We start from the raw sequence: 19,444 nt of genomic DNA on the forward strand, positions 1-19,444 counted from the left end.
AGGTCCTTTTGATAATTTGTCTTACAGTAACTTTGGTAACCGAGCTGAATGGATGATGTTGACAGTTGATAGTCAAGTCATATTGTTTAATTGAAACTACAAAATTAGATATATAACCGATCCGGAACCCTCAAATGCATTTATTACAATACATAGGCTACATCTAACAGCAGCAACCGTCTTACTCATTTAAGGTACAGATATCCCAACTAGCTGCCTTCTCCGACCTTTTAGCAGTTCCCGACTGGAAAACGCGCGCGCTCATCGCTGCAGTGTGATTAGCTCTGATGTATTCTCTGTCAGCACGACAGGTGGCGGCATTACATCTGCAGACCGACCGCTAAACCTCCTGCATGCGATGGAGAAGAAGTGCGTGGAATATTTTCAATTCATGTCAGGCGTCCAGTGAACTCGACAACCAGTAAAATTACTCTGAAGGGCCCACCAAGGTCTCTCGCAATTACTTGATCTGGTGTGCCACATAATTGCTGATATATCTCGCTGGATCATGCATCCTTTAGAAGTGTCAATCCCGTCTTTTCGGTCGGAGGGCAGTAACATGGAGAAGGGCTACACGGTGAGTTCAACAGCGGCTACTCTCAAGACCAGCCAGCTGGCGTAAACACGCTTTCATCCCAATTTACGATAATAAACGTTACACTTGACCTCAGTGAATAATGAGAAATGTCGATTTAAGACGTAGACTCTTTTGGCAGTGTCTCAAAGCTTATTGCGCTGACTACTTGGAGCAGGTTTGGGCGCGTTTGAACACTCCTATGATGTCTGTAAATGATGTCTAGGTTTTGATATAGCCTGTATTTAAAGTGAATTCATCCTGATATTTATGAGCCATCTCAGCTCACTCAACTAGACTGTATTATATTCGAAGGAAATGATAGAAAAGCACTTTGTCTCGCCAGGTTTTTAAGATCGAGGTGCTCATGTGTGGTCGACAGCACACTGTTGAGAAACGGTACAGTGAGTTTCACGCCCTGCATAAAATGGTAAGCACGCATAAAACTGCTAACAATATTCTTTATCACTCTGCAGTAAAATGCGTAATGGTGGATACGTAATGTATTTGGTGGTAAAAAAAAAAACTAAAAACGTGGATGGGAAGAAAATTAAATGAAGAAATTAATTGATGACAATTTAATTTTGACTCACTTGTAAGTTGCTTTTGGATAAAAGCATCTGCTAAATGCATAAGTGTAATTATTATTAATTTGTATGTATACTTTTAATAAATTGGTAACACTTCAATTAATTAACATTAGTTAATGTAACTTGAATTATCAGAGAAAAATCTATCTATTCATATATCTATGAATTAAAGTTTGCATGAAAATAAATAATTCCATTGGGGAAAACATGAATAATAAAAAATACACATAGAAGACTCTCATAAGGCTAAACAAATCTAGTAGGTTAGATATTGCGTACAAGTCTGGGGATGAAATTAGAGAATTGAATTCAAGGCACAAAGGAGAATTAGACTTTTTTTTGTGAATGAAACATTTTGCATGCAATATAAAGAAATTGGCAACATATTCAGGGTTTTCATGTTAAAAAAATAATATCTTTGATAACAAATTAGTGATTATCTTCTATAGGGCTAAAATTAAAGAGTTTAAATCAAACCAGAATTTATTGTTGATGTTACAATCAAAGAATAAATGGCCGGCTGTTTCTTCTAATACACAGCAGAATGAGCATGTCTCATCAACGTCAGAATATATTTAGAAATGGAAACAGGATAATTTTTATTTTTTATTTAAAAATGGGCTTCCTTAACCTTATTAGATATCTCCTAAATTATATGCTGTAAAATATTTGTTCATTGTTAATTCTTGAAATCAAGTGCATTAACTAATATATTTTGACTCTTACTGCACACAATTGTCCCAGGGTGATTCCAAAGAGCCAATAATAATATACTATTATTATTATTATTATTAATGATAAATAACAGCATGTGAAAAAGCACTTTTGCTGAAATAGTTCATTGGAAAACATCTGCAAGTTTTCAGCAGTTTCTTAGATCAGCACTTCTTATTTACTGTATGTGGTCAGAAATAATGTTGAGTATTTATTGTGTGCTACTAGAGTACATCAAGACTGTATGATTGTGTACAATGAGGAAAGAAGATATTTGACATCGAGTGTCAGATGAAGTGGAATTTTACGCAATTTACAGTTTTGGCAAAATGCAGAAATTCCACTTGAAAAACATTCCTGCCCTGTGTGTAAACTCTAGAGACTCCTTCTGGACAGTGTGTAACATGTTTTTTCCTCCCTAACTACTATTTAATAGCTTAAAAAGAGCATTAAACCTCCAGAAATCCCTTCGAAGCATGTGAGGAACTGGGTGCCTAAGGTTCTTGAGCAGAGGAGACTGGGACTAGAGCTCTACCTCCAGGTATTGATCCGTATGCTGAACAAATTAAATCACACAATGACAAACAGTCCCTTTCCTGTATTCTGGAATAACCATTTGATTTTGTGTGTGTGTGTGTGTGTGTGTATGTGTAGACTATAATCATGGAAAATGAGGTTCTTCCAAAGATATTCTTGGATTTCCTCAATATCCGCCATTTCCCGTCACTGCCAAAAACTGAGAGTTGTGGGTAAGGCTTTATAGTGTGTAATTTTGTCTGAAGCAAAGGCCTTAGAAAGCAGACCTTTGGACAAACAAAGACTTTTCAATATAGTAATTACAAAAAAGATCTTTGTAGAATGTATGTGTGTGTTAAAGTGACTGTCTTTTTTCTGTTTAGATCATTTGAAACAGAATCGGAGGAATCAAGGTATGCAATATTTACATCTGAGAGAAGCACAGAATGTAAAAATCCAACCTTTCAGAGCCATTTTGATGTGTGACGTGCTGTTATAAAAGCGTTTTTGAGAAGTTATTGCGCTGGCTGGGAAATGACACAACCATGTGATACATTTCTCTGTCCGCTTTGTTTTTAACACTGTCATCAAAAACCGAACTAGATTGTGAGTCATTCTGTTCTCTCCCTCTCTCTCGATCTCTCTCGATCTCTGACCTTTTCTCTACAAACACTGCAGTAAACTGACACATCAGCCAGCACTTCTCTTCCTGAGGGATCCCTATCTGCTGCCTGTCACCAACGGTACATGTCTATCCTTCAGCTTTCGTTTTTTTTAAGGGGCAGAAGAATGCATGTGCATTCATGTTTCCTTCTGCTCTTTGGGAGTGACTGATAAAAATGATATCATTAAACATATAGCAAAAGATATTATAAACAGATAGATATAAAAATAAATACAAAATGATATAACATTAAATTAAGTATATAGTATAGATAAATATGTGTTCATCAAGGCTGCAATTACAGTAAAAACAGGATTATGAAATATTATTTAAAATTTTAATAACTGTTATCTATTATATTTTAAAATGTAACTTATTCCTGTGATCAAATCTGTATTTTCAGCATCATTACTCCAGTCTTCAGTGCCACATGATCCTTCAGAAATCAGTCTAAAGGCCTGTTCACAACGGGACGAATTTCGTGCGCGATATTCGCCGACGTTTAACGCCCCGTGACTAAACAAAGGGCGCCAATGTGAGTGTGCACACCGGCACGAAAAACGCCACGCGTAAAAGCTTAATTTTTTAAAAAACGCCTCGGGTTTGTTTTTTTGGTTTGACGCGCCGCGTCAAAAACTATCCGACCAATGAGATTGGCGCTTTTGCTCACGTGTCTGGAGCTTCTGAAGTTACAGTAAAACACAACTTGGGGGCGCTCAAACACAAAACGATCTTGCCGAGCACACATACGTAACGGCGAAGAAGATATATGCCGAGTAGCGTCTAAACACTGCCGGGAAGAAATAAGACGAGGAAGATGCAAGGCAAGATGAATGTAGAGCTGCTGATCTCGTTGGTGTCGGAAAACATAAAGAACTATATGACAAACGCGACAGCGACTACAAAAATCTTGATAAAAGAGAACTGTTATGGAGTGGTATTAAGCGCCATCTAATGTCAGGGAATGAATTTGCATGTTCACTCGGCTCATCGTCAGCGAAAATCGCTTGGGTGTGAACACAAAAAACGCGTTGAAAAACGCTGGCGAATAACGCACGCCGATATTCGTCCCGGTGTGTACGGGCTTTAATGCGATGTTTTGATGCTAAAGAAACGTTTCAAATGTTGAAAACAGTTGTGCTGCTTCATATTTTTGTGGAAACCGTGATACATTTTTTTCTGGGTTATTTGAACAAAGTTCAGAAGAACCGCATTTTTAAAAAATAGAAATCTTTTGTTACATAAACGTCTTCACTGTCACTTCTGATCAATTTAATGCATCCTTGCTGAATAGAAGCATTCGTTTCAGTAGTGTATGTATGCATGTAAACTTGAGCATTTATTTGTGAATCAGTCAGACAACTCCCGTCCTCACTGAACTGACTCAGATGACTCATTCGCTCACTTAACCACAGGATTATATCTGAACTGAGCTGAGACTTCAGTCAGTCTAATTACTGTTCATTTGTCACCGTGTAGTTAAAGTTTCAGAGTCTTGTTGCAATAAATAGTATTTTACTACTAGACATCCTGCAAAAAACAAAACAATCCTCTATTTTAACACTGCATATGTATTATTTTACATATACATTCAATGAATGCTTTTCAATTGTTTTGCAGATACGTTTTCAAATATGGTTATCGAAGGTGTGTTACGTGGAATATTTTATCCAGACTTCCAGCCAAGGTAGATCTCAGCACTACGGACAACGTCACATCAAGTTCACGGATAAAAAGGGATTCAAATTACCAACACTAAACCACGCAGCACCAGTTTAACAGACTCACTCATTACAGCCTTGAAGAGTGTGGTTTGGTTTCAACACTCCATTCAATTTTATTGTTTGTTTTTTGTTCTGAAAATGCAGGAATTGATATTTAGTTTTAGTGAACATTCATATCGACTGCCGAATCAAGGATTCATTTAATATGAGAAGTACCTCCGCAAGTATTTGCACATCTCTCCTCGTGTCATATATGAGGTCAGACGGATTTTCTCATCCACTGACTGCATGTTTCTCTAGATGAGGTGACTTATCAAATAAGGAAGTTGTTGGAAGAGCCTGGAACCTTTTCATTTGTCATTGAATTTTATGGACGTTATTTACTTTGTTTGGTTTTGATGTGGCAATTTTCGATTAACAGCCTTGGCTTATAATTAGCAAAAAGGGAAGTAATGGGTGGACCAAGCCAGTGCATATATAGATGTGTTGGACTTGACCGATTGGTGCGACATCAAAGTACAGCGAGAGCGATTCGAAAGCATAGAGACGTCCTCTCTCTAATCGCGGTGTTTTGATGTCAGCGGTCTGCACAGCGCTGTCGAACACCCCTAATATCTTATATCATGTTACTGCCCAAAACTGTGAAAAAGAGTTGTCAAGACAAAAACTTAAGTTACCATGCAAGTTAGCTTTGCTAACCTGGAGCCAAGTAAATCCTTTTCAGTGGGTTAACCTCTTTGTAAATGCAGTTTAGTCTGGACCAATGGTAGTCTAATATTTTTTGGAACTTCACTGTGTAAAAAGAACGCATGTGAACTAAAGCTTTAAAAGCTTACACACTACTGACGGAAGTAGTATTGGTGATGTCCATTCGGTTTGAGTGGTTATACGAGTCATTGCTGTTTAAATGTTATAAAGATGACAACGATAAGAATGGATTTATGTACCATTTCAAGCAGTTTTACAGAACTTAAGTGTTTGTTTTCATTTAGATGTCTTAATTCTGTGTGTGAACGATGTGCCATTCCATTATGTGTGTATTTGTTGACATTTTGGATTGTCTCTTGCACTTTAACAAGGGTGAAAAGATCAGTTGTAACTGAATATCATTTTAAAACTGATAGCAATAAAACAGAACACATTTATTCATTAACTAAATACTTTGTCACCACTCAAGCATGTTATAATGACACACTGGGGCAGTATTGCACTTTTTTTTTATTAAAAGACTGACACATACAGACAAATTCCAATCTGGACAGCTTTCTTGCATTCTCAATCCCACAATCCCAGTGTGCATATAAAGAAGGTTGAGTTCAAGTTATTTTAGGCCACCCAGGCGTTTAATAACAGCATTTAGCATAATGAAACTTATGCATCAAAGACAATTCAGTACCCGTCCATGTTTGTCCCATTCTAGAGGTTTAGAAACGAAAATAGTTTCTAAATGCATTTGATGTAATGTATGCATAAATCCGGTGATGAGACGAAACATAACAGGATCCCTTAACCACAAATGAGTGAATTGTAAGATAAAAGCTTTTATTTGGTTTAAAGGTAAAAAAAAAACTGCACTTCAAACACTTTCACAAAAGGCCAAGTTTCATTCAGATTTATTTTAATACTGAAAAAGTAATAGTAAATTAATAGCTTTTAAACTTGCAAGTTTTTTTCTGACTACTCTCAAAAAAATCTTAGTGTCATCATTACTTACATTTCAGTAACCAGTAAAAGGGAATGAAAAAATAGTTAATTTAAAGATTATAAATTCTGTCCATCATTGTTCCAAACCTGTATGACATCCATGGGACACAAAAAAAAAATTTTTTTTAAGAATGTTCCAGCTGCTTTTCTCTCTCTCCATACAATGAAAATTGAATAAAGAAAGACATTGTCAAACTCCCAAAAAACTGAAAAATGTACTGTAAAATAGTCTTTTACCACTTGTGCGCTACAGTACATTCCAGGTCTTTTGAAGCCATATGACAGGACCATGTTAAGAACAGGACAACATTTCAGGACTTATTCACAAAACTTAAAATCTAACATAGTGATATGGGTCTAGAATGACACAAGGGTGTGTAAAAGATTTACATTTTTGGGCTTAAGTGTATGATAAAAAAAACTGTAAACAATAACCTGATTTTTTTTTTCACAATCGTGGAATGTTCCAAAAATACTAAAGCATTTGTTGATTTTCTGCAGCTCAGTAACAGTCTGTTTTCTCACAGTTCTCCGTGACCCACCTCGTCTTTAAGACGCTCATCCTGATTGGTCTCGCTCTCAGGCTCCTTCAGGTTGGCGTAGGCCACCTCTCTCGTCAGTTGCTCTAGCGGTGGCAAACCTACAGCCAGGTTACGCAAAGCGATGGCTGTCATCAGGAGCCTAACGAGATGAACCAAAATAATTAATTTGTACTGTCGGAAGACATTTGACATCTCCCTTTAATACCCCTACATACCCTCGTCTAATCGAGTAGTATTTCTTTGAGGCAAATCTCTGGAACCTCTCGACCACAGAAGCTTCCCGGCGCCTTTTCACCTCCTGCATGCGCTTCTGTCGTTTGAGGAAGATTCGTACTACAGGGTCGATCACGCTGTTGTCCGAGTCCTGGTCGTCGAGACCGGTGATGAGCGGCTGCATCTCAGGAGGCAAAGGCTCGGTTTCTACAAACAGCAACAAGTTGTTATGTGTGCTTCTTCAGCGTAGCTACACGCACACACACACACACACAAAAAAAATGGCTTCTTTCAGCCCCTTTGATGTTAAAAGATGTTATACTACAGGGAACTTTTGATCTAGACCAGTGTTGCTATTGTGACAATTCTTATATTTATTATAAAATATGATTTATCTGTGCACAAAAAAGTGGGCATTCTGTGAGACAAATTGCATTAGGGTCAAAACACTGAATGCCCACGTATTCTCTAATCAAAGTAGCTTCAACATCTCTTCTCTGATGATGTGTTTACTGGCGCAAAGGCGGGACAGCCTGTCACTCACATGAGATCGTCCAATAGCAAACCACAACCAGCCAATCAATTCCCGATGGACAAAATAAGGTCCGCTGGCCCTCCCTACATTTTTTCTTGTTCGTGAAGCCGTTTCACTTGGATATGTGACACAATAGGGAAGTTTTATGCTGTCTTTAACTAAACTATTGAAAATTTGTTTTTGTTAATAATAATAATAATTTAAGAAAAAATTTATCTGAATAGAAATATTTAAAAAAAAAAATAATAAAAAATGGCAACAAAAATACTAAACCTAAATTACATTAAAAACTGAAAATATAAAATAAAGGTAATTCACAATATTATATACTATAATAGTATATAAATAAAACTATAGACCAGAGGTGGGCACAAATACATCAAAAACTATTTTGTTACAAGCTACAAATACTGGCTCATGAAATGTAACAAAATAAAATACAAAATACTGTTGTGAAAAATGTATTTAAATAAAATACAAGTAATTAGTATTTTGAAAATACAAAAATACTCCCACAATAATCTTAAGTCTTTTTTTTTTATTACTGAAAGGTCAATAACACAAATAGTAGCAATAACACAAATATAAGAAATGTGTAAATTCAAAATGGCGAAGTAGCAAAATAAAAAAGGGGGAAAAAAATAGACAGAGAATTTGTCACAAAATCAAAATTCCATTTTAATCATAATATATATGATTAATCATATTAATCATAATATGTGTGGGTTTGTTTTACACACAAGACTCTAACTGCCCTGATCGTGTATGCCTTTTCCATAGTAGAATCGGGCAATTATTGAAAAACAATAGGATTGATGTAGCCTGACTTCGTCATGCTCATATTTTAGGCAGAATGTGAGTCTGATACTGCTCCATAGGGCTTTGATTATGAGGCGTGTCTTAACCGAACCAGGAAAAAAACAAAACTCTGCACTCAATTGGATAGACCTACAACCAATCAGAGCAACGCAGTTAAGTGACGTATGTTGAGCGACGCATAGTTGTCAACAGAGCTCAACTGCACACACGCAGGAAGTAGTAATGAGTAAAGTAATAATAAAGCACTCCATTAGTGCGACCAAAGGAGAAACCACAATGACCACATGGTTTTCATTGCGTCCCATCTTCTTAGCGACCATCGGAGTCAGCTGATAAATTAAACTTTTGCCGAATCCCGTAGGAAGGACGGCATAAAATTCTTTTATAACAGACGCGATAGCTGAATCTACTGTAAACATCTCAATTCTCCTGCTGCAGTCATCTTTGTTGAAAACCAATTCAACCCAAGCGCTCTTTGGTGACGTGGGTGATTACGTAACCGCAGATCATCTGTCCATCATCGATTTAAGCCAGCCCTGGCAATTTGATTGGCTCGGCCTTCTGGGAGCCGAGCATAATTACTCCTCAACGGATCGAGTCCAGACCGAACTTCCCGACCAAAAAATTTTGTGGGCGGGGTTCGGGCTGGCACCCAGGCTAGGATTGGTGATTATTTTATACAAAATCCGACAGAATATCAATATTTCTCATATGTAATACGTTTAAAAACATGTAAAACCTGCAGATGGATGTTATATTGTGAACGCTTGCTTAGCATGGAGATTTCAGTGGAGTTACGAAAGACGCGCTGTTTCATAATAGGTATGATGTCCTTTTATGAATGACAACACAGTGCATTGATCTCATAAGGCACAATTATTTTCTCTATAATGCCGTTCAGTGTGCAATATGTGTGTGTAGACTGTATATTTTTCACAAAACACTTTACCTTAAAGGGATAGCAAGTTCACCCAAAAAAGAAAATTCTGTCATCATTTACTTATCCGTAAGTTGTCCCAAACCTGTAGGCTATGAGTTTCTTTCTTCTGTTGAAATAAAAAGAAGATATTTTGAAGAATGTTGGTAACCAGACAGTTGACGGAAGCCATTGACTTCCATAGTAGGAAAAAAATACTATGGAAGTCAATGGCTAGGCTACTGTCAACTGTTTGATTACAGACATTCTTCAAAATATATTTTTTTGTGTTCAGCAGAAGAAGGAAACTCATACAGGTTTGGGACAATAAAAGGGTGACAAAATTTTTATTTTTGAGTGAACTATCCCTTTAATGCCGTTTTTAAGAGGAGCAGCGCCACTTCTTCTCCTGTGTTCAAAACATAGACTGTAAAAAAATATGTAGTAGTGTCCGTGACGTCACCCGTAGGGGTTCAAAACTCATTCACTTCTTGGAGGGAGCCCGGTCTACAGGGTGTCACGTGATTTTCATGCATCTAACCTGGACATTGCCATTGCCAACATCAGACCAAAAATATGGCAAAATCATTTACTATGGTGATAAGCATATGGTGATTTTTCTTGAGTATTTAAGTATTTGAAATACTCTAAATACACTGCCTCAAAATATTTTGTTACAAACTACATTTTATTTTTTCCACACCTGCAAAATACAAATTACAAAATACACTAAAGTAATTAAATACGTATTTAAAATACATTTAATTGAAATACTGCCCATGTCTGCTATAGACTAAAAAACACTGAAGTCTATTTACAAAACGAAAGCTCTGTTCATATTGTAAATAAAGATGTTCTTGGTTTTGTTTCTATTTGTTTTTTTACACTGAATTAATTTTAATTCACACTGTTTATGTGGACACAGTGTGCAATGTTGAATTGGAAAATCAATATGTACAAATCAAAGTAAATATGTTAAAGAGAATAATTCAACTATTTGATCATGTGAAAATGATTGGTAAACAACAAAGAATTCATGTAATCTGAAGGAATTTGTAGTAGTTTTGAAATCAAAGTTTCCCCATGTAACCGAAAAGTGACTTACCTGTTCCATTGCGCACTTTCTCCTGAAGTTCAGAAAGCTTGGTGAAGTTCTTCTGAAGCTCCGCCTCAGTAGTATTTACATAAATGTACATGTAACAGGATGGCCCTTCTGACACAGTGTACACCTTATGGTACGCGCCAGCTGGAATCTTAACACACAATAATGAAATGCATCAACGTAGATACAAACATGAATAATAGTAAGAGTTTAAAATGTTACACTGGAACAAATTAGAGTTTCATAATAGAGGATAGGAGAATTGTACCTGCATCTTTTCTCCTGGTTGTAAACTGTAGTTCTTCTTTTCGTCCACTATTTCAACTTTCACTAGACCCTCCAGGACCTGAACACTGGTGTTCCCAAGATCCTCACTCACAAAGTTTTCAAGAAAAAGGCCTGTGGATGTCACATTAATAATAAATGAGCACCTGTGTGAGCAAATTAACCAAAAGTATTCCAGTAAAAAAAAAAAAAAAAAAATCAGGAGATACATACCTGGGAAGTCAGCAATGAATACCACCTCAGTCTGGTTGTCCAAAGACCCCTCAATCTCCTCAAATTTGGTTCTCCATGGTGATAAGTCAACGAGAAGTGGCATGAGCCATGGATTGGGGCGGAATGGCGACCAATCGGCTTTTACGATGTCAATGCGTGGGTCAAAAATCCTATTGGATAGAAGCAGAAACATATTGAAATAATGGCTTTTAAACTTTGATGTCAGAAGCATTGGACTATCATCTTGTCTGTATGAATCAAAGAACATCTAGCAGTGTAAATTGAACACACAATAAACACGACTAAACCTCTGTTGGAAACGGTCATTGATGGACACCCAAATGTCAAAGTAGATCTCTGGGTCTGAGATATTGAAGCGTGGCAGATTTTCACTGAGGCAAGTCGCGTACTGCTTCAACATGTCTCCATGGTCTTTCCATCTCCGGCTCTGAGTGAAAACCTGCACCATATTGGAATGACATGAGAAGATAAGCGTATAAAAGCATAACAACGTAGTGGTGCAATTTAAATGACTCCAGTTGTTAAAATAAGGAATATTGTGGGCTAAAAACAAGTCAAGCTCTATTGATGGTATCTGTAGCATGTTGTCGATTATCACAGGAAATTAATTTAGAATCACTTTTCTTTCCATATACTTGCATTGCAAGCTAATGAAAAATGTAAAAACAAAAAATTCCACTAACGGGTATGTTTTGAAATTATTGCTAATAGAGCTTAATCTGTTTAACCTGGAACATTCCTGTAAAATAGTTTTGACTCACTCCAGGGTTCAGATATCCAACGTCGCCTGTTACGCCATCTCTGTAGGTGATCTTGACATGCTGATGTGAGCGAGAGTGAACCATCATGTCCCATGAGTAGCCATACAGTCCATTTGTCCAGTTGTTATAGCCCTGTATGGCCCAGAGATTAAATGTTTAACATTTGACAAAATCTTATATTTTTTCTATATATTTATAATTCTTATACATTAAAACACGCCGAATGCAGGTGGATTTCAGCAGTGGCGTGAAAACACACTCACTCCTACTAGCCACCTTGGCAGGTTGAATTGTATATACACAGTCTTTTAAAAAGGCATCTGAAATATTAAACTAAGTATAATGTAGTGTTGTCAAAAATATATATTTTTTTATACATATTGATACTGAAATATCTGAAATGCTTCGGATACTCTTTTTCCACAGAATATACTATACCAGTTGCTTTTTTTGCTCTCACACCCAAAGTGCGCTCACATAAAGCCGCCTCTTAGTACTAAATTGAGTTATTTTTCGCTGCGTATTGCGCTTAAACAGTCAAATACACACAAAATAATGTCAGAATGGCGATCTTTACAAGTATTCACCTAAACAGTTATGTTTTAAGAGAGCGTAAACAGTTGTGAAAGAAAACGCATGTGAAACAGTATAATGGATCCATGCATTAGGTCTTAGTGACAGCAGTGAAATTATGCTGATAATAGGGGTGTGACGAGATCTCCCGAGACTAGAATGTGACGAGATTTCTTGTCGAGTGAAAAGCTGTCTCGCTGTTTTTATAAAAATAAAAACCATTGTAAACTCTAGTTTGCGGCTGCTCTGCTCATCATACACGAGTTGCACAGTTCACTGATCGTGTGACGATGGCAGAGGATTCGTTGCACAACAGAGCCTAAGCGTCTGATAAATGTCTTATCCTGTAGAATGTGTGCTCAGCACCGCTGCTTTACATAGTAGGTGCGATCAGGAATTTTAAAGTGAAAGTAAAATGCGAGCTCCCTGATGATGCGCGCAAATTAGGCTGCATACATACAATAGTCTGTCTCCCAATATCAAATCTATCTCTGGACTGTGTAGTTGTGGCTCTGGTCTCTGTTTGCACTTTGAATACAGAGAGAGTAGCCTACTGTAACGTCTGAAGAACGACAGACAAGGGAGCCTCCGTTTCTGAACTTTTAATCGGAATGCAAGAACAACTGCAACGCTCGTTTCTCTTTACCCGGCCTATTTCCGAACTTACAGCCGTAACCCTATAACTGCCGGTGCAAAATAAAACAGCAATTTTACAACAATTATAAAGAGTCTGTGCGCTACAGTACTTTGATTATGGCTGCACTTGCACTTATTGTTTGCACTTAAGACTAAGACATTTTTTTTTTTTTGTGATTTATACTGTTTTTATTTCTATGTTCAACTTGTGGAAAGGAGTTCAATTAGCAGGTCACACACAGCCTTAATCAGTTCAAAGTTCTGGAAGCTCATAATTCATGTACAGTAAGGTCTGAAGAGACTCATGTGAAATCATACAGGAGGAAAGCCAATCTCAAGAAAACCCAATCTCGTGTCTTGTCTCGTGAGATAAGTGTCTCGTCACACCCCTAGCTGATAATATTAAAAATATCGAAATGGCAGTTTTTTCCCCATGGTATCGATGTCAAAATTGTGGCCATTGAAAATGTTTAGTGGCTAGTAACTTTGGAAGAACACTAGCCACAGTGGCTGGTGAGCAAAAAAGTGAATGTCAAGCCTTTTTCTTGTATAATAATAATAATAATTTAAATAGAAAGTTAAATTATTGGTGTTTTAATCCGTCTCTTTTCTCCACTTTCAACCATTTCCTGATTTCTTTGAGGGGAGGGTCTATGGGCGGGTAAATGTATGGGTTTTTTCAAATCTTTTGATCTAACATATGAACGCGTCTGGAGACGACGGAAAAACATACGGAGAGCAGCAGCTTTCCTTTCTGCTCTGACAGCCGCAAGACCAGCTAAACGCTGTGAGTGTGAGTTAGAAATCAGGAATGGTGAGAGAACATTGTGCTTGGTATGTTTTTCGTCTTCAAACCAAACTTGGGTCTTCAGCCGATAAAGTTTAAATCCCGTCTGGCTAGCGCGCTTCCCTAAATGTTTTCGCATTAAGTCGGTAGGCGTAGAGTTGGTGGTCTTTTGTGGCTGTTCGAACGCATTCGACCTCATGAGCGTTTACACTACGAAAGCAATCCGGTCTAATGTGTTTTCGACTACCTCTGGAAGTGGTCAAAAGTGGACGAGCTCAAAATGTTTTAGACCACCTGTATTTAGCGTCGCCCACTTGTGAACCGATCGACCAAAACGCATCTTAATACCAGGTGTAAACAGGGCCTTTTTGATGTGCGTGAGCAAGGCATGTGATTCCTCTTCCAAAGGTTTGTGCAGATATTTGCTTTTGTTCACTATCTGTGTTTACATTGATTGTGAAAGCGCAATGAACCTTCTAGATCAAACTGCATCTGAACAACATAGTGCAGTTTAAAATCACCTGCGTGATGAAGTGCGAGTATGGCAAGAAGAGCTGCTCTGTGATGTAAAGGATGGTGAAGAAGGCTCTAAACTTGTGCTTGAAGCTCGGTGTGGTGGGTCTGGGAGCCGAGTGGGTCTCATCTTGTTCTCTAGGCACACTGGGTGGATTTGGGTACACGCAGGAAGAGCTGGGACTCGGGGCAGGAGAGATGAGGGGCAGCACAGGCCAGAGGAACTCTGGGAAACGGCCAAAAAAGCGTCTAGGCCAGTCAGGGTAGCAAAAGAGAGGGCTTGTGGCCAACATGGTGTAAGCAAACATTCCTGAGGATAAAAATAAAGATCATAAAGTTTTCAAAATCTCAAATCTTTTGAGTAAACTAGTCCTTTAGCGTAATTTTACCTATGCTAAAGAGCTGGGAATTCATGCAGTGGAAATAGCTGACAAAGAAGATGGCGACAGGACGTGTGGCATCGAAGAAAAGCAGATATCCAGCTGTGAGGTCTAAGATCAGACCCCCACCATGGACCACCATCAGACTGACCAATTCAACAGGCAAGATCATTCTGAAACAGAGTGAGGGAGACGGGAACAAAAAGACAAAATTAGGTCTGTCATCATCATGAATTTTGTGCTAATGATTAACTAGCGATTATCAATTGAATGATGTCAGAACCTGGAAGACTATTTACCACAGGCTTTATTTTACTCATAAATTGAAACCCATGTGAAAATCTCGAAGGTACCAGCGGCGAATTAGTCTCCCGTGTTCTGACGTCATCCCTGCAACACTCTATAAATGCTTAAATTTCTCTTATTTGAATGTCAAAATGTCACTGAAATTTAATCTGACGATTTATCAAAAATCGAAACGTTCAGACTGCAGGCAAAAGTTGCCTAAATCCGATTTTTTCCGCTCATGTGTGATTCAATGTGTAAATGCTGACTTCAGTAACCTGTGTTTACGTCTTGTTATTGTTCTTTAGCGCATAAAGGGTCAGTTCGGGACTGCGATCAGTTCGACCTCGAATCTGATATTGGACACATTTAAAAAACAAATGTGAACAGCCAAACAAAAAACAGATCTGAGCAATAAATCAGAATTGAGCACTAAGGCTTGCAGTGTGAACATAGCCATGATACTGATCATGATACAGATGTAATTGGAGGCTAATATACTCACTTGAAAGGGTCAAATAACCAATGGTGTGCCAAGTATTTCATTGAGTACCCTTCTACCCAATCAGCATCTAGTTTCTTGACCCCAGCGATGAAGTACACTATGAAAATCTGTCAAAGGCAATGCACATTTACTATCTCATCATAACTTTGTCTATGCCGATAATGTCCTACAACACAGAGATGATATTTCAAGTCAAATCTAGATACATCAGCTGACCTGAGTTCTCAGCAAAGTGTAGTTCCACAGCGGTACATGGGCGTTCCTCTTCCTGGGGTTTCGGAGTCCATCTAATGACCTGCATTAAAACAATGTTTTGCTTGTTTTATGTTAAAATGAATTACTCTATGGTTAATGTTTTGTTGTGTAATGCATATTTTTAAGTGTGAGCTAAGTGTCCAAAAGTTTTTGGGGCCACTGTACAGGAAGTGTAAGCTTACCAGTATCTGTTGGCGTCCATGAGCGTGAGCTGGAAGCCGATGAGTCCGTACAGATAAGAGTGATTGTTCCAGGTCGTTTTGTCCAGGAAGAAAACGTACCAGTAAGTAGATATAAACATCAGACAGGCAAAGCGATAAAAAAGGCCGACCATGATACCAACAGCGCCTGCAAAACACACAAGTGGATGATCATTATTGTGTCTTCTTAAAGAAGTGCTGTGTTCACATCTGTCAAAATGACACAATGGGTTCTCGGAATAAAAATATTATTACATTTCTCCATTCTGGCTGATACCAATACGTCGATAATTATTTTTCAGCAATGGCTGATAACTGATAAATGGCCAATAATGCAATTCCATATTATTTTGTCTAAATAAATTAAAAAGAAAATACTAATGTTGAACGCTACAACAGAATTTAGGCATCAAAACATTACAATGTACAGTATGAAACATAGATATTAATTTCAAAGATTATATTTAAGTGTTATTAAACTATTTCGAGTTATACCAGTATATTGTGAATCCCTTTAAATGTTTTTTTAATATTTAATAATTAATATATTTTAAAATTATAATTAATAATAATATGAGTACTATATCAATTTTAATAATAAATATAATATATTTTTTACAATTTATATATTTATAATGACATAAAAAGTAATCTAAATTTAAAAATAGAGATGTACAAACAAATATTGAGTGACAGAAATAAATTTAAAAACTCTCTTAATACTGGCCAATAACCAGTATAGTGAATCCCTATATAAAATATTTTATAATTCATATATTTTAATAATAATAACTGTATACATTTTAACAATATAAATATAATGAATATATTTAATATTTATAAAACTCGTTTCTTAATTATAATTAATATAAGTCCATATTTTTATATTGTATCATTGTTTTTTTTAATAATTTAAGACTCAAAGCAATACATCTCATAGCAGGTTGGTTTGTCACTTTACTAAAGAATTTATAGAAATGCCTATGGAGAAAATGAAAGGTGAAAAAAATGGTTCCAGAAGCAAGGCCACAGGAAAAGTGGGCAGTCACTGTTGCATTTCATTAAGAGTTTTTCGAGGAACTCACCAAGGAGCATAACAAAATACACAAAGAACATCCAGTCCATGGGAAGGGGCTTCAGGAAGTTGAAGAGGGGGAAGCGGCACACCGGTGCCCCGTCTAAATACTTATAGTCCAGATGACTCAGGCCTCGCTCCTGGGTGATGTCCAGCGCCATCAGCATACCTGAGGAAACACAGCACACATCAACACCTGCAACACAGTTTGAAATTATGTATGCTGTACAATCACATACTTCATGCACAAATGAGGACTCACCGAATAAGAAACGGAAAATGCCCAATGAGGCCGGGTCAGTTGGGCGATTGAGGAGACACACCAGCCGATGCCATGATGACACATCTTCTTTCTCAAAGCCAAAGAGACGCTTCATGGTGCTGGTCTGCTCTGACGGGGACGAAGTTGCCTGTTCCTTCTCCTCACTGCTCTTTTTCTTCGCTTTGGAGGGTTCAACGTATCGAGCACCTGCTAAAGTGACAGAGGGAATCTCAATAATATCTCTGTTGTTTCTCCTAATCAGCGATGATATTACACTTAAAGTGAATGGAGATTTAGCATTTTTATTCAGCCAATATCTCAGAGAAAAATAAAAACATTATTATACATCACGCCTACAGTTTTAGAAGAGATCTCAAAAACGTCTCAAAGTTGCCATTTTACCAAAGTTTTTAATGACAAGTCAGATATGTCAGTACGACTTCTGTATGAACTCAAATATGTTGATTTTATATTAAACGACCTGAGAGAGATATGCTGTCCAAATACATTTTTCAGCTTTGTACACAAATATTTATATTAACATGTGTGTCTATCAGTCTAACAGAAAGAATTTTAGGAGAAACAAAGTTAACTGAATAAATCTAAACTGAGAACTCATAAGCTATAAATAAGCAACCTCTGAGGAACACATTTTCTCATTAGTACACTTCATAGTATACTACAAAACAGTACTTGCATTGTACTCAACCTAGAGAGATAAATCAAATTATATCTACATTTTCACTTTTAATGCACTTAATCAGACGATACGTAAACCTTATATAATGAGATGTATACTAAAGCTAATGTTATGCAAAGTTATCTGATATAGTATTATATCCATATCAATCTCTTAACGCCACTTTTACTGTAGTAATACAGTATTTACCTGCTGTCGCGTCACTCGCCCCTGGCTCCATGTTGCAGGTTATGAAACCAGTCTGCACTGAACGTTACAAAAGGTCTGTCAGTCTTGAACCGCCCGAAATTCTTTCACACCCGATACATGGGTAGACTACCACACACCAGGGTGAGGTACGTGTCAAACAGACACACAGCACCCTGAAAGCTTGCTATCCGTGGAAAGGTAGGCGACTGTGTAGATAGCTCGACGCTCATTGGCTGGTTCCGTCCTAAGTCCCGCCCATCAAAGGGGGAAGTGGAAACGAGGTCTAGCGGTCAAAACCTCTCAGTGGTTGTGGTGTGTTGGTGGGATTTTCATTTCTTAGATATCTCAGCTGAATACCAATCATTCTTGTTTTGAAGTAAACTGGGAAGTAATGTCCCCGCATATGTCTTAAAATATAGAAAAACCTCACTGTTTTAAAGTTTACGTAAGGTTGAATTAATTAAAGTAGTTAACATGAACAAAGAATGAACACTTACATTTTCAATTTCAACAATTTAAACATTTACTAATAATTTTTTTGAATAAAATAGAATAAAATAAAATAAAATTGTGTCTGTTAACATTAGTTAATGAAATGTTAAGTAACGAGCAAAAGAGTTACTGTATTTTTAACAAACATTAACATAGATAGATAAATGTTGTAAAAATATATTGCTTATAGTTTGTTCATGTTAGTTTATACATTAACTAATAATGTTAACAAATGAGACATTGTGTAAAGTGCACTGTAAAAAGTATATGATTAATAAGTTATGACAACATATGTTTTTACATTGCTTTAACTCATCAAAATAAGTTAAGCAATTTTCAGTTTTTTTTTCAAAACAATTTTAAAAGTAATTTTAATGTCATTTAAATTGAAATGACTTAAACATCCAAGTTGATTTTACTTGAAAAATTTATAGCAGCAACTTTGTTTTTTACAGCGATTGTTTATTGCACAGTGTATTATGTGTAAAGCGTTTCAAATAATTTAATTGATTTACATAAATAATTAATTCAAAATATTTATCGTTTTATGGTTATTGCACATTTATAATACAAGGCAGAGAGACAACTAACCACTGAGATGAACGCTAAATAATAAAACTTAGATAAACAAAATGTCAACACAACATATAAAATTACACTAAACAAGACTGCAGTAAAATAATATAGTTTTTATGACAT

The 19,444-nt window shown here is 36.8% G+C and overlaps 2 protein-coding genes across 3 annotated transcripts; one reads left to right on the plus strand and one right to left on the minus strand.

The window, feature by feature from the left end:
• The first annotated feature begins 276 nt into the window (after window positions 1–276).
• snx24 (sorting nexin 24) lies at window positions 277–6,224 on the plus strand. Its single transcript, XM_081354676.1, has 7 exons — window positions 277–577; window positions 921–1,004; window positions 2,315–2,419; window positions 2,533–2,627; window positions 2,778–2,807; window positions 3,073–3,137; window positions 4,679–6,224. Exons 1-7 carry the CDS (start codon window positions 509–511, stop codon window positions 4,747–4,749), a joined length of 519 nt encoding a protein of 172 aa, XP_081210802.1. The 5' UTR covers window positions 277–508; the 3' UTR covers window positions 4,750–6,224.
• Window positions 5,983–18,567, minus strand: ggcx (gamma-glutamyl carboxylase). Of its 2 annotated transcripts, none has more exons than XM_081354674.1 (15): window positions 18,254–18,567; window positions 17,365–17,574; window positions 17,113–17,271; window positions 16,010–16,175; window positions 15,789–15,867; window positions 15,573–15,679; window positions 14,792–14,955; window positions 14,411–14,712; window positions 11,894–12,025; window positions 11,420–11,571; window positions 11,112–11,281; window positions 10,882–11,012; window positions 10,617–10,764; window positions 7,244–7,448; window positions 5,983–7,167 (listed from the first exon to the last, which is right to left on the minus strand). In XM_081354674.1, the coding sequence occupies exons 1-15, from the start codon at window positions 18,282–18,284 to the stop codon at window positions 7,008–7,010; spliced, it is 2,316 nt and encodes a 771-aa protein (XP_081210800.1). In that variant the 5' UTR covers window positions 18,285–18,567; the 3' UTR covers window positions 5,983–7,007. The 2 variants fall into 2 exon arrangements, with proteins under 2 accessions (XP_081210800.1, XP_081210801.1); XM_081354675.1 differs by having other exon boundaries at window positions 17,365–17,571; window positions 18,254–18,499.
• Window positions 18,568–19,444: the final 877 nt, after the last annotated feature.

The sequence above is a fragment of the Scardinius erythrophthalmus genome (assembly GCF_964197995.2).
Source record: "Scardinius erythrophthalmus genome assembly, chromosome: 23".
Lineage (NCBI taxonomy): Eukaryota > Metazoa > Chordata > Actinopteri > Cypriniformes > Leuciscidae > Scardinius > Scardinius erythrophthalmus.